Source organism: Erythrolamprus reginae, chromosome 3 (assembly GCF_031021105.1).
Source record: "Erythrolamprus reginae isolate rEryReg1 chromosome 3, rEryReg1.hap1, whole genome shotgun sequence".
In the NCBI taxonomy this organism is placed as follows: Eukaryota; Metazoa; Chordata; class Lepidosauria; order Squamata; family Dipsadidae; genus Erythrolamprus; species Erythrolamprus reginae.
The window spans coordinates 170,610,779-170,626,355 of record NC_091952.1 but is presented as its reverse complement, the minus strand read 5'-3'; the positions used below and the strand labels follow the sequence as shown (position 1 = coordinate 170,626,355).

The 15,577-nt window shown below is 40.5% G+C and overlaps 1 protein-coding gene across 1 annotated transcript; it reads right to left on the bottom strand.

Annotated features, from left to right (window-relative positions):
* Nucleotides 1-2,763: 2,763 nt before the first annotated feature.
* On the bottom strand, nucleotides 2,764-14,560 carry LOC139164702 (serpin B6-like). The gene is made up of 7 exons (XM_070747150.1): nucleotides 14,331-14,560; nucleotides 11,707-11,875; nucleotides 10,079-10,210; nucleotides 9,371-9,488; nucleotides 7,975-8,117; nucleotides 5,759-5,926; nucleotides 2,764-3,821 (listed from the first exon to the last, which is right to left on the bottom strand). Exons 1-7 carry the CDS (start codon nucleotides 14,435-14,437, stop codon nucleotides 3,417-3,419), a joined length of 1,242 nt encoding a protein of 413 aa, XP_070603251.1. The 5' UTR covers nucleotides 14,438-14,560; the 3' UTR covers nucleotides 2,764-3,416.
* Nucleotides 14,561-15,577: the final 1,017 nt, after the last annotated feature.

The following is a 15,577-nucleotide window of genomic DNA, read 5'->3' as shown; positions in this document are numbered from 1 at the left end:
AGCTGGTTCCAGAGGGTCGGGGCCGCCACAGAGAAGGCTCTTCCCCGGGTCATGCCAGATGATATTGTTTCGTTGACGGGACCCGGAGAAGGCCAACTCTGTGGGACCTAACCGGTTGCTGGGATTCGTGCAGCAGAAGGCGGTCTCAGAGATATTCTGGCCCGATGCTATGAAGGGCTTTATAGGTCATAACCAACACTTTGAATTGTGACCAGAAACTGATCGGCAACCAATGCAGACTACGGAGTGTTGGTGTGACATGAGCATACCTAGGGAAATCCACGACTGCTCTCGCAGCTGCATTTTGCACGATCTGAGGTGTCCGAACATTCTTCAAAGGTAGCCCCATGTAAAGAGCATTACAGTAGTCGAACCTCGAGGTGATGAGGGCATGAGTGACTGTGAGCAGTGACTCCCAGTCCAAATAGGGCTGCAACTGGTGCACCAGGCGAACCTGGGCAACCGCCCCCCTCGCCACAGCTGAAAGATGGTTTTCTAATGTTAGTTGTGGATTGAGGAGGACACCCAAATTGCGAACCCTCTCTGAGGGGGTCAATAATTCTCCCCTTTCAGGGTGATGGACGGACAGATGGAATTGTCCTTGGGAGGCAAAATCCACAGCCACTCCATCTTATCAGGGTTGTGTTTGAGTCTGTTGATACCCATCCAGACCCCAACAGACTCCAGGCACCGGCACATCACTTCCACTGCTTCGCTGACTGGAAATGGGGTGGAGATGTATAGCTGGGTATCATCAGCGTACTAATGATACCTCACCCCATGCCCTTGGATGATCTCACCCAGCGTTTTCATGTAGATATTAAATAGCAGGGGGGAGAGGACCGACCCTGAGGCACCCCGCGAGGAAGCAACCTAGAGTTCGACCTTTGACCCCCCACTAACACCGACTGCGACCAACCGGAGAGGTAGGAGGAGAACCACTGAAGGAAAATGAATTTCTTAACAACTGCATGTTCATTTAATGGCCATCATTATAACTATCATACCATAGAATCTGATCACATGATAATTTGACTTAAGGCTCGGTTACAGTCAAGGACTATCTGAAATACAATTTGTGTATAACTGATGGATTTCATTGATATGAGAGCTGAGCATATAAAGCAGCGGTCCCAGTGAAGGGCTACCAAAATTTTTACTACCACACTGTGGCCGTGGCTTATGCAGGACACCCTGCATTTTCTTTCAACATCTTTCAGTGCAAATTGGGGTGCAGCTCCAGTTTCACTACCCCACTTCATTCTTCCCTGTCCGGGCAGCAGCCCACCCTGGAGCGGCCCCAACTTTTGCTTACATGGTTTGACGGTGATGGGGGAAGGGAAGGGTTTGTGCACTCAATCTAATTCATGGGGGGGGTTCTATTTTTTTTACTACCACTCTGTGGATGTGGTTTATTTTGTGGGTGTGGCTTCATGGTCCTGTGACTGGGCAGGAGTGGTTTGGTGGTCATGTGACTGGGTGGGAATGGCTTTGTGGTCATGTGACTGGGCGTAGGGGTTGCTGGTGGTCATGTGTCTGGATGATCATGTGACTGGCTGGGTGTGGCCAACTTGCCATCACTCACATTAGGGGTTAGAGTTAGTGTGCCTGGCCTCTCCTCACCTCAAAAGCCTCAATGAGATACAATTTCCCTGACTATTTACTACTACTGAACATCCAAAATATATATTATACACAAAAAGATACATGATTATATATACTGTATGTGTATGTACACACAAACACACGCACACACACACACATCTTCTAACATTACACTTTCACGTCACTTACTGCATTTGGAAAAACACACCCAGAGTCCACTTTCTGCCACACATTTAGTCACAACTTCTGTACATTCTCCTATTCTCCAGCCATGCCCATGCCCCATTTCTGGGACTGAAAAGTTGAGGGAAGCCAAGCTAACTTGGCTCTCTACTGGCTGGCTTCCTCAAGATGGCGACCATCTGCAGTGGCGAAAGCTCGGCTTCTGCACATGCTCAGAAGAAAAAATAAAGTAAAGAAAAATATTTTTTTAAAAAAGAAAGAAAGAAAAAAAGCTGAAAATGAGATGGCAACCATATACACAATGCTGGAAGCTTGGTTTCTGCACATGCTCAGAAGAAAAAAAAGTCTACGGAGAGGGGCGACATACAAATCTAATAAATAAAATAAAATAAAATAAAATAAAATAATAAAATAAAATAAAATAAAATAAAATAAAATAAAATAAAATAAAATAAAATAAAATAAAATAAAATAAAATAAAATAAAATAAAATAAAATAAAATAAAATAAAATAAAATAAAATAAAATAAAATAAAATAAAATAAAATAAAATAAAATAAAATAAAATAAAATAATAAAATATTTTTAAAAAGAAAGCCAAAAACAAGATGGTGACCACATGCACAATGCCAGAAACCTGGCTTCTGCACATGCTCAGAAGAAAAACAATGCAAAAAAATAAAAATTCAAATAGAAGATGGTAATCCCCATGGTCTGGCACTGACCTATGGGGTCTGGTGACATCATCATGATGTCACCAATGGGTCGCTATCAGTTCTATAGAACTGGTCCAAAATGGGAGGAACCAACCCCTGATTTAATCCCGTGCATGTGTAAATGAAGCTTTGCATGTTCGTCAGACACTTGTGTCACCCAGTTCCCCATTCTATGAGGCTGCAGACCAGGGCTTGGGGATCCCTGATGTGAAAGGGTCTATCACCATATCCGCTATTAAATAAATCTGAAAACAACATATTCAAATGCTCTTTTATTTCAGTTTTGATTACATGAAGGATTGCAGCAAATAAGTATTATATAAGGTACATATCATTTGTAGATGTTTGAGTTACGTAGAATCAAACTGCTGGATTAAATGATGATCACAAATATCTCTCTCTATATATATATGTGCTCATTCTAGCAATGTGCACATTTGCTATGATAAGCGAAGCAGCAGCATCTTCAACTAGCCATGACATCACCCAAATAACAAAACATGATGTCACAATGGAAGCTGAGCTGATTGTTCTTTTACCATAACATGGAAATGTACACAGGACAAATACATAGTTGCATCTGTGTTGTAATACCTTGATTCATGCTTAGCAACCATTCCCCCACAGCCCACATTCCTATAGAAAGAGAACAATTTGGCAGGATTATATCTACCAGTCAGAACACTTGTACTAAAAACTTATTTTCTGGACCAGATTAAAAATAATTGTGGAAAGAAAGAAGTAAAATACAGTATTATGGAGTATTACAAAGGAGCTATCTCTATCCTAACAGAGAAGATGGTGTGATAGTGACAGTTATAATGAAAGCTCAGTACAACTTGGTTTAATAAAGAAATATGTTGAGTAATTAAGGGTGAAAGCCATTGTACCAACATATTCTGGATGCACCCATTATGGAGAAGCATATCTACCCATGAACAACATGCGGTTTTTAGATCGGGATTTAACAACAAAGATGAATGGATGGTCACTTTTGAATTGACTTGCAAGAGGTGCAGTCTTGACTGCCGTTATTACACCAGTGGCAGCAGCTGCCTCAGTGCCTTCTTCATCGACTTCCATGAATGATTTGTGAACAATGTTAGATATGAATAAATCCTTATTAGTTGACATTCCAGAGAAGTCTGCCTTGCCCTCGTCAAATGCATCTGTCATTCCCATGCTTCTCAGAACAGGCTTCAGGTCATATTTTTCTTCCAGTTTAAATTTGGGGAGGGAGAGGTCAACTTTTCTTGGGAACATGTTCTTTGGATTGATCCAGTCCATGAGTTTCTTATATGTAATTTCTCTCTCTAGCTAAAATAAGATGAAAAGCATTGAAAGAGAAATTAATAATAATAATAATAATAATAATAATAATAATAATAATAATAATATATTAGATTTGTATGCCACCCCTCTCCGAGGACTTGGAGCAGCTCACAACGAGCAATACATATACAAATCCAATATTAAAAACAATTTTAAAAAACCCTTATAAAAAACAATCATACAATCCAGACAAACCATACATAAATTGAAAAAGCTAGGGGTATGTCAAATTCCTGGTTATACGACACTATGACGCATCCTGATATTAACACAAATATGATGCAGGTGTTCACAGTGAAAGAAAACTCCTGAAAGTCACAATAATAATGTAGATCTTAGATCCAAGAGAAAAAAAATAGGATTATAAATTGAGGTAATGTATTCAAAGCAAATCAATTTCTTACTCAATACATTATTTAACAAACATGTGGAATATAAAGCAGATCCACCTGGCAGAGTCGCACTGCAGGGTGCTTAAATCTGCCCCACGAAACCATCCTGCAAATAGCAAAGGAGCAGCCCATGATACCTCTGTAAAGCCAAAGCAAAAAAGGGGGGATTTATGAGGCCTCCTCTGCCCCATTTTTAGCCTGGACAGCATCTTGCAACACTCTGCTGGCCAAAATAGGGCTCAGAGGGCCATGTGAGCAGCCCCCACATGCCCCATTTTGGCCAGCAGGCTGCTGCAGGATGCATCCATCCAGTCTCCCCCCTACTGATACTACCCTACTCTTTATCTATATATGTGTGTGTGCATGCATCTATATATGTGTGTGTCCTTGTTGTAGGGCGAACACAGAACAGGGACAGAAGCACCAGCCTGAAGATGACGAGTGGGACCTTGTCGAAACGTTGCCAGAAATATATCAATCTTACATGGGAAGAAACCCAAATATGCCAAGACCTTCATACCTGTACCTGTGAAAATCTACGAAAACATATATACGCATATATACATGCATGCATGTATAAAATTGTTCTAAAAATGCAAGTCCCAGGTATATTTATAAATGAAGAAGCAACAGCCATCCCAATCTGCGGAACGTTTAACATTTATTTAAACCTGCTATTTTTTTTAACAATTATTTAAAACTACCAAAATTACTTAGCTTTTGTTACTTCGTCAGAGTATTAAAATCCCCATTGAAGACATAGTTGATCTTATATAATGCTGCTCAATTTGTCTGCCTGTAAGACAATAGCTTTAAGCTCTAGACCACAGGTTCTTCTCCTCTCAGTTTGTACCAGGGAAGAGTTATATGCTTTTTTTCTGTATTATAAGGCTACTGTCTTATAAGCAAACTCCTCAGGTTCAAATCCCAGTAAGGGCAGTGGCTAGCTGATGAGAGCAAAAATAGCTTGAAATTGATCAATACTAGTCTCCCTTCCTTTTCATTATCAGAAAAAATATGTTACACATGTAGAATATAGTTTGTCGGCTATAAAAAATTAACTGCCTTTAATTAATTGATTAATTGATTGATTGATTGATTGATTGATTGGTTCGTTCGTTTGTTCGTTTGTTCGTTTGTTCGTTCGTTCATTCATTCATTCATTCATTTATCCATCCATCCATCCATCCATCCATCCATCCATTCATTCATTCATTCATTCATTCATTCATTCATTTGTTTATTTATTTATTATATTTGTATGCCGCCCCCTCTCCGTAGACTCAGGGAATATGCCCCCTGGAGGGGCAGGGTGAGTTGACAGAAAAAATACAAGTCAATTGAATAGTAGTAATGGTAATTAAGTCTGCAGAGAGGGGCGGCATACAAATCTAATAAATAATAATAATAAAATAATAATAATTGCAGAAAGCCAAGCTTCAGTATTAAAAAGGGCAACGTACAGCTTGTATCAGAGATGTTTTCAGACTGATAAGGGCTTAAATTATGTTTCGTGAAAGAAAAACTCACCTTTTCCAATCCAGCAGAGTTATCTTCAATCTGATCAGGGAGCAAAATGGTCATGCTCATCTCATTATTAGTATATGGAATCTCAAGAACTGAAGTCCGACAGTCCGGTATGTAGCCAATGTTGTATGTTGCACTATTGAACATCATCTGCACTGGTTTACTTTCATTCTACAAAATGTATGTTAGAAGAAATCTTTCAAACAATGTATATGAATAATTCTATTATGTATTTAGTCTTAGGGTTTTTAAATCTTTTCTGCTTAAATCTTTCACCTTTTGCTTTGAGTTTTTAGATCAAATTGAGAGTTTATATGAGTGTTTATCATGTCTCAGCCATCCACCAGATTCTTCAATCTTTATAAATAGCAAACTTTTACTTTTCACAGAATTTGAATATTTTTAGAATATTAGGGATTAGATTTAAAGATTATGAGTTTTAGAAAATTGAATTATTAATTCTGTGAGCAAAAGAATGCAATGTAACACTGGTCAGTTTTTTTTTAATCAGCAATTTTCTCAAATGAACAGATACCAGTATTTATTGTCCAGTCGGCGAAGCAGTGGAAGTGATGTGCCGGTGCTTGGAGGCTGTTGGGGTCTGGATGGGTGTCAACAGACTCAAACTCAACCCGGATAAGACGGAGTGGCTGTGGGTTTTGCCTCCCAAGGACAATTCCATCTGTCCATCCATCACCCTGGGGGGGGGAGTCACTAACCCCCTCAGAGAGGGTCCGCAACTTGGGCGTCCTCCTCGATCCACAGCTCACATTAGAGAAACATCTTTCAGCTGTGGCGAGGGGGGCGTTTGCCCAGGTTCGTCTGGTGCACCAGTTGCGGCCCTATTTGGACCGGGAGTCACTGCTCACAGTCACTCATGCCCTCATCACCTCGAGGCTCGACTACTGTAACGCTCTCTACATGGGGCTACCTTTGAAAAGTGTTCGGAAACTTCAGATCGTGCAGAATGCAGCTGCGAGAGCTATCATGGGCTTTCCTAAATTTGCCCATGTCACACCAACACTCCGCAGTCTGCATTGGTTGCCGATCAGTTTCCGGTCACAATTCAAAGTGTTGGTTATGACCTATAAAGCCCTTCATGGCACCGGACCAGAATATCTCCGGGACCGCCTTCTGCCGCACGAATCCCAGCGACCAGTTAGGTCCCACAGAGTTGGCCTTCTCCGGGTCCCGTCAACTAAACAATGTCGTTTGGCGGGACCCAGGGGAAGAGCCTTCTCTGTGGCGGCCCCGACCCTTTGGAATCAACTCCCCCCAGATATCAGAGTTGCCCCCACCCTCCTAGCCTTTCGTAAGCTCCTTAAAACCCACCTCTGTCGTCAGGCATGGGGGAATTGACATGTTCCTTCCCCCTAGGCTTATAAAATTTGTGTATGGTATGCTAGTGTGTATGATTGGTTTTTAACTTGTGGTGTTCTTAAAATTAATTTAATATTGGATTTGTCTTGTATTGCTGTTGCTGTGAGCCGCCCCGAGTCTGCGGAGAGGGGCGGCATACAAATCTGATTAAACTAAACAGTATTTATAACATCAAAAGAGCCGAGTTGGTGCAGCAGGTAGAGTGCAGAATTGCAGGCTACTAAAGCTGACTGAACATCTGTAGGTCAGCAGTTCAAATCTCATCACCAGCTCAAGGTTGACTCAGCCTTCCATCCTTCCAAGGTGGGTAAAATGAAGACCTGGATTGTGTGGGCAATATACTGGCTCTGTTAAAAAGTGCTATTGCTAACATGTTGTAAGTCGCCCTGAGTCTAAGGAGAAGGGCAGCATAAAAATCAAATAAGTAAATAAATAAGTAAATAAGTAAATGAACAAATGAACAAATAAACAAATAAACAAACAAATAAATAATAAAACTAGCCTCCTTTGTAGAAAGCAACATAGAAAAATATTATGCTGTTTCTTCTCCATCGAATACTTTCAGGTATATAAAAGAACACTATACTCAGCAAATATATCCACTCACCACTCCATAGTTATTGTGGTTAATCACATAGAATTAGCAGGAGTGATGATGAACTAGAAATCCCTACACAAAAAGTTTCAATGACTGAAAAGTCTGAAGGACTGAAGGTGACTGATCTTCATGATTCATCTATTTCCCTGAAGATCCATAAAATGTAATTCCACACTTGCTTCAGAATAACACAGTTTAAAATATTCAGAATGTCTCTTTTAATGCGTTAATAAATGAATACCTTGCTAATCCAGAATGGCTGTTCCTGTGTGTGATTTTTGTTGAACTTATCTGCCCAGTTTCCCTTGAAATAGATAGCATTCACCAAAACCAGTTTTGTAAGCGAATCAATTATTCCAGGGGCAAGCAGATCCTGAATGTTTCCTTTGAAAGTTTTTTTTTTAAAAAACTGCTTTAATTGATAAAGATACATATTAACATTCTCCCTCCCTCCCTCCCTCTCCCTCCCTCCCTCCCTCTCCCTCCCTCCCTCTCTCCCTCTCGCTCATCATTACTTGGACCGGGAGTCATTGCTCACAGTCACTCATGCCCTCATCACCTCGAGGCCCGACTACTGTAACGCTCTCTATATGGGGCTACCTTTGAAAAGTGTTCGGAAACTTCAGATTGTGCAGAATGCAGCTGCGAGAGCAATTATGGGCTTCTCTAAGTATGCCCATATCACTCCAACACTCCGCAGTCTGCATTGGTTGCCGATCAGTTTCCGGTCACAATTCAAAGTGTTGGTTATGACCTATAAATCCCTTCATGGCACTGGACCAGAATATCTCCGGGACTGCTTTCTGCCGCACGAATCCCAGCGACCGGTTCGGTCCCACAGAGTTGGCCTTCTCCGGATCCCGTCGACTAAACAATGTTGTCTGGCGGGACCCAGGGGAAGAGCCTTCTCTGTGGCGGCTCCGACCCTCTGGAACCAGCTCCCCCCTGAGATTAGGATTGCCCCCACCCTCCTTTGCCTTTCGCAAACTCCTTAAAACCCACCTCTGCCGTCAGGCATGGGGGAACTAAAACATCTCCCCCTTGCCCATGTTGTTTTGGTGTTAGATTGATTGTATACGTGCTTTTTAATATTCTGGGGTTGTTTTTTATGAATTTTTTAGTTTAAAATTGTAATTGGATTGGTGGGTATTAGATTTGTTATTATGTATTGTTTTTACCTTGTTGTGAGCCGCCCCGAGTTTGCGGAGAGGGGCGGCATATAAATCCAATAAATCTAATCTAATCTAATTAAATTATTAGATATCTCTCTTCAGTGGTCACCTAGACAATTCCTCTGGTGAGCATGCAATATAACTTTTGCTTCCTCAGGGTCAGTCCAAACTCCATCCATCCATACAACCCCTTAACATTTATATATTTACCCATCTTATATTATTACTTACTATGGTCACCACACACATACAAGTTAAACAATAGGCAAGTTAAATAATGGAAGTATGCTCAGACGTATCGATCAATAAAACCAATCATTTATTCATGACTAGAATTTCACCTGAGGTTTTATTGGCTTCTATATAGCAAGTAATGGATAATTATGGAGGGTTTGCCTGCCTTGTGCACACACAATATTGCATGTCTTAATGCAGCTACTAATTAACTATTATTATCATTCTCACCTGATGTTTTTTCTTTCACCCAAGCATTTATATGTCTTCTTGAATCTTCTGAAGCTTGTTTGAAGTTAAGTTTCTCCAGACCTGCACGGTAGAATCTCTGAATGGATTCTATAAACGACTAACGAAACAATGGCATTTCAATTACAGAAGCAAGTATAAAGAACATGAATTGATTTTGGCTCATTTTTCTACAAATTAACTATCTGGAAACTTTATTTATGTATGTATGTATGTATGTATGTATGTATGTATGTATGTATGTATGTATGTATGTATTTATTTATTTATTTATTTATTTATTTATTATTACACTGAATATTACCTAAAGCCAGCCAGTGACATTAGATAGTTAATACAGCCTAGAAAAAGTATATCGGATATTTGGAACTGGTATGGAATTAACCTAAGATAACATAGTTTATTCAAAAACATACCCAGAAAATATGGATCATGTGGTTCTATTTATGGTTTTATTTAAAAGTTCTGTATTTAGGAATATCCTGTTGGGTGTTCCTGTAACATTCTCAGTAAAAGCAGCTAGACTTTTTAATTTCTCCTTTCGATAATTCAGTGAACCAAGTAAAATTATAGGAATATTTGGCACTTTAGTAGAGCCAAACTGCAATTGCAGTGAGATAGGCAAACATTAGAACAAACAGAGCATTTATGGTTGTTTCCAGCCAGTCCTCCAACTTGTATGTAACTTACTGCACGAAAATCATATGATCTTTCTCCAAAGAGCCGGTTGACTAGACAGAGGCTATAATTGGTATCTGGTTTGTTGAGATCAGAAATAAGTTTCTCAGATGTTTGGTTAGCCATTTCATCTTTGGATAGCACCTATAATATGATATATGGTTAATCAAATTAAGTTTTACATCAATTCAAAATGGATAATAACAATAACAGACCTTAGAAAACTTCACACATTTCATATAATCTCTACAAACGTCTGCCGGAACCAACATTCTGTGTCCATCTCCCTCTGAGGTGGGTTCCTCCCGGTTCAGACCAGTTATATAAAGCCAGTAGTAACTTGGCCACCTGCGTTGCTGGAACTAGTAGCAACCCAGACCAGCCGCATCCCCAAGCTAGGTCTCTTGGCAGTGCCTATGGCGTTTAATTTTTAGCTTCTACACATGCAAAGCACCACTGAAGAAAACCAGAGCCCAGACCTGAGTTCCCCTTTCCTCAAGTTCGGAGTTCCTTTTATTTAAAAGAAAATGAAATCAATGTTAGGACTTAAACTGGAGGTGACATGTTTTTCCTACCACATCATATCATTAATTTGTCCTGATTTGGGAGTAATTGTGATGAAGGGTATCTCTAGGATCCAGCGAAATGATTTTTCAAACCTTGGAATTTTTGTCTGAAATAATACCATTTTCTAAGAACTGTGGTGGTGCAGTAGTTAGACTGCAGTATTGAAGCCGAACCCACTGCTCAGTTCAGGAGTTCAATTCTGAACGGCTCAAAGTTGACTCAGCCTTCCATCCTTCTGAGGTTGGTAAAATGAGGACCCAGATTTTTTGGAGGGGAAGGGGGAGAATTTGCTGAGTCTGTAAGCTCCTTAGAGAAAGCTGTAAAGCAGTATGAAATAATATATAGTAGTACCTCTAGATACGAGCTGCTCTACATGCGAGCATTTAAAGATACGAGCTAGGAGGGGAGAGACATTTCTGTTCTAGTTCCGAGCTGAAATTCGGGATACGAGCCGAGCGTCCACTAGGTGGCGCAAGAATCCTTGCTTTTGGTTATCTCGGAGGGGAAAAACAACTTGTTCCAGATACGAGTGCCTCGAGATACAAGCTCCTTTATGGAACGAATTATGCTCGTATCTAGGGGTACTACTGTATAAGTCTCAATGCTATTGCTATTACTATTTCCATAGTTAGCAATTGCCACAATGGCTTCAAAAAAGTCAAACACAGAAGGCTGAATCCCTATCAGACTTCCTATGCATGCTGTCTAGATTCCAAGCAAATAGGAGCTGGTCCCATTCACAGGCAAGCAGAATCCCAAATCTGGATAAGAATTGGGGGCAGAGTTAAAAAATCTTGATAACAATGTCACCTCTTGTGCTTACTGAATTTTTCAAAAGTTAATCAGACAATTGGCATCTTAGGAGGTTGCCAGGTTGAGGTGACAGGCATATTTGGAACTTTTTTTGGAGCAGATGATTGATTAGTTGAGCATAATTGTGTGATTGCAAAATGGGCATCGTGTAAACTTCATAAATAAATAAAATAGATGTTCCCATAATTAGCTAGCAAGTGTGGGGATCATCTCACAGCCAACCCTTTTTATCCTCTTTGATAAATTGTATCTTGATATACCTTTAACATCTGTTTTTCTGTGTTTTTTCTGGCACCCAATGAGACCATATCCAGTGCGGAATATGCACTCAAAGGAGAAAAAAGCAAGTTGCTGCGATGATCTCTTGCACTAAACTGCCTGAAGAGTTTGATGGCAAAAATGGAGCTTGCTTCAGAAACGTCTTCAAAGCTAGGGGGAAAAAATATAGTATGATAAACCATAGATTAACACCAAATAATGAGATGACCAAAAAATCCCACCCATGTTCTACTTGATTGTTATACTTGAACAATGATTCTACTTGCTTTAAGGAATGTGATTTAGAGCAGTGATTTTCAACCTTTTTTGAGCTGCGGCACCTTTTTTATGTACAAAATCCTGGGGCACACCACCAACCAAAATGACACAAAATGACACTCTAAGACACTCTCTATTTTCCATCCCTGTCTCCTCCCCCCTTTGTGTGTGTGTGTGTACACACTCTTGAACCATTTCCAAAAACAGTTGAAGGCTGGGGGGGGTTGTCTCTTATTCTTTGGGTGCTTTTTATCATATGTTTAAATCAAGAGTCACTTCTCTCTCTCTCTTGTTTCTCTCTCTTTCCTATCATTCTCTGCCTCAATCATTTTCTCATTTCTCTTTTTTCCTACTCTTTTTGCTTTCATTTCTCTCTCTCTCCCTTCCTCTCCTTCTCTCTCTCTCTTGCTTTCTTTCTCTCCCGCTTTCTTTCTTTCTCTCTCTTGCTTTCTTTCTCACTCTTGCTTTCTCTCTCTCTCTCTCTTTCTCTCTCTTGCTTTCTCTCTCATTCTTTCTTTCTCTCTTGTCTCTCTCTTTCTCTCTCTTGCTTTCTCTCTTTCTCTCTTTTGCTTTCTTTCTCTTTCTCTCTTCCTCTCTCTCTTGCTTTCTCTCTCACACACTCTCTTTCTCTCTCTCTTTCTCTCTTTCTTTCTTTCTCTCTCCCTCTCTTGCTTTCTCTCTCTCTCTCTTGCATTCTTTCTCTCTCTTTCTCTCTCCCACTCTCTCTTTTTCTCTCTCTCTGTGTGTCTAGCTCTCTCTTTCTCTCTCTTGCTCTCTGTCTGTCTTTCTCTCTCACTCTCTTACTATCTCTCTCTTTCTCTATCTCTCTTTCTCTCTCGTACACCACACTGGCAACAGCAGCATCAGGTAGTAGCCACGTGGTGGCAGCAGGGCAGTCGGCTGCAAGCGGGAGTTCCAGGGCGGAGGCACCGATGGCGGCAGCTGGACATGTAGCTTGATGCTGTACATGCTGGCGCTGCTCTGGGCATGGGCGTGGGGCTGGCACCTCCGTCCCGGCCCAGCCAGTGAGCCAGTGCCAGCCCCGTAGCACCAGCATGTACGGTGTCCAACAACACGTCCAGCCACCGCCGTTGGTGCCTCCGCCCTGGAGCTTCTAGCAATCTATCTATCACCTATCATCTATCTATCCACATTAACTGCCTACTCAATCTTCAGAATGCACCAGTCTTCTCTAAGATACCATAACATATTAGATTACATATATTATGTACCCTAGATGCTAATTTAAAAAAGAAAACAGAGAAGTAGATATATTGTGAATTTAGATGAGTCCATGTTTCATAGCAACGCTGCTACAAATAGGCTGACTAAGTATTAAGCAAACAGATATTTATGATAAAATAAGAAACAAACAGAAAGAGTATTAAAAACAATTCAGTAAAGAGAAGCTAAGGGTGTCTTTTAAGTAATAGGTTCTAGAAAAGTGCATAATCTCAATCTAGAATAATGAACCATTTAGGAGAATCTGAATTTATAGATGCAATTTATGACTTTGAGTTAGTTAACAAATACTATCAACAATAAGACTTTAATTTTGTCTCCCAATATGTCCAATGTGGCTTCCACTAAATTTTTTATAATTGGGTGTTTTCATTGGGGCAAAGGCACCAGTCACTCTATTACCAGGACATCTAAGTATTTGCACAACAATGTCCCAACTAAGGGAGCCAGAACAAACTGTCAATCAGCCCTAAGATAAAGCTATGTCAATCTCACCTGTTGCATCTACAGGAATTAGAACAAGATAAACATACAATGGATTTCATATCAGATATCAATACAATCGAGAGAGTCCAAAAATATTTCACAAGAAAATTCCTGCATTCCTCTGTTCACAACAGATTACAGTACTTTATTCCATCAAACTTGTAATTTTGGGCTAGAACTTCCTCACCTTCGATCTGACCTGAATGTGATTCATAAAATCATTTACCCCAATGTCCTACCTGTCAATGATTTCTTCAGCTTCAACCGCAACAATGCACAAGCACACAATCGATTCAAACTTAATGTAAACCGCTCCAAACTCGACTGCAGAAAATGCAACTTCAACAACAGATTAATCAATGCCTAGAATGCACTTCCTGACTCTGTGGTTTCTTCCCCAAACCCCAAAAACTTTAACCTTAGACTATCCACAGTTGACCTCACCCCATTCCTAAGAGGTCTGCAAGGGGCATGCATAAACGCATCATTATACCTACCGTCCCTGTCCTACTGTCCTATTGCCTAATTTACCTGCACCTGCTTTGCTAATGTTCATGTTTATACCAATACCTACTACCTTGTAAATGCTGGACAAAGAAAAAATAAACAATGGTTGTACCTTGCAGGAGTAGTGTCCTGAGCTGGTGGGGCAGTTACTGTAAACGTCTGGCTGGAGGGAAACATTGTCAAAGCTGCAATAAATCCTGGAAGAAGCAAAAGGAACATTTTGGGGGTACTGTCTTCCTTGGTTTGACTCAACAGCCTCCAGGCACTCCACCTCTCTATGGATGATGGAGATAATTAATAGAGAAGCAGGAAGGGGCTGGAAAGGCAGGAGAGGAATCTGGAGGTGGAGACTCCATTACTATCTCTTTAGGTTTCCTGGGTGTGGCCCTTCAAACAGTCACAATCTCCCTTGAAGCTCTATAAACAGAAGTATACCATTGCAACATAATTTCTAGCTATCTTAATAGCTCTCCTAGCTATTCTATAGTTTGCAGAAAAGCCAACAGCTACTAATAATAATTTTAGAGACAAGTATAAATTTTGACTAATCTTGAAAAGTTAAGCCAGATAAATCCTGGATGGAGACTGGGAAATTGCAGGGATAGACTGAGATAAGAGAAAATCATCCTAGTTAGAAGACGGGATTGAAGCATTTGTACATTACATCAAGGAAGCTAAAGGGATCTTGTATTCCAGAAGTTAGACTCTACTAGGGTACACTGTTTTGTCATTTTTATTCCACCTTTATTATTTTTTATAAATAACTGAAGGTACTAAATGTTCTTTATGCTTCTTCCTTCTCTACTTTATCCAATCATATTATTGTTGTGTTCCAAAGGTACTTTTTCAAAGGCAACTGGGCTTTGTTTTTCCTTGAAGATGATTCACTTCTCATCCAAGAAAATTATTCACTTTTGTAACTGAACTGAAGAAGTTTATTGGATGACAAGCAAAACACCTTTAAAGAAAAACAAAGTCTGGTGTGCCTTTTGAAAAAGCACCTTTGGGACAATCATGACCTGGATGACTGAGAATCTACACAGACGTTCTTAGTATGATTGTAGGAGATGAGTAGACTGACCTGTAGGATGTGGTTAAACACATAATCAGTTAAAGCAGTGATGGCGAACCTATGGCATGGGTGCCACAGGTGGTACGTGGAGCCATATCTGCTGGCATGTGAGCCGATGCCCAAGCTCAACTCCAACAGGCATGTGTGTGCTGGCTAGCTGATTTTTGGCTCTCACAGAGGCCCCGGAAGGGCGTTTTTGGCTTCCAGAGAGCCTCTGGGGGGATGGCATTTTTACCTTCCCCCCATTCCAGGGAAGCCCTTGGTGCCTGGGGAGGGTGAAACACAAG

Coding starts and splice junctions, on each gene's coding strand:
- LOC139164702 (XM_070747150.1), bottom strand. CDS start 14,437: ATGTTCCTTTTGCTTCTTCCAGGATTTATTGCAGCTTTGACAATGTTT. Junction 10,211..11,706: donor CAGAAAAACAGATGTTAAAG/GTATATCAAGAT, acceptor ATCATATTATAG/GTGCTATCCAAAGATGAAAT. Junction 3,822..5,758: donor ACTCTGCTGGATTGGAAAAG/GTGAGTTTTTCT, acceptor ATCTTATTTTAG/CTAGAGAGAGAAATTACATA.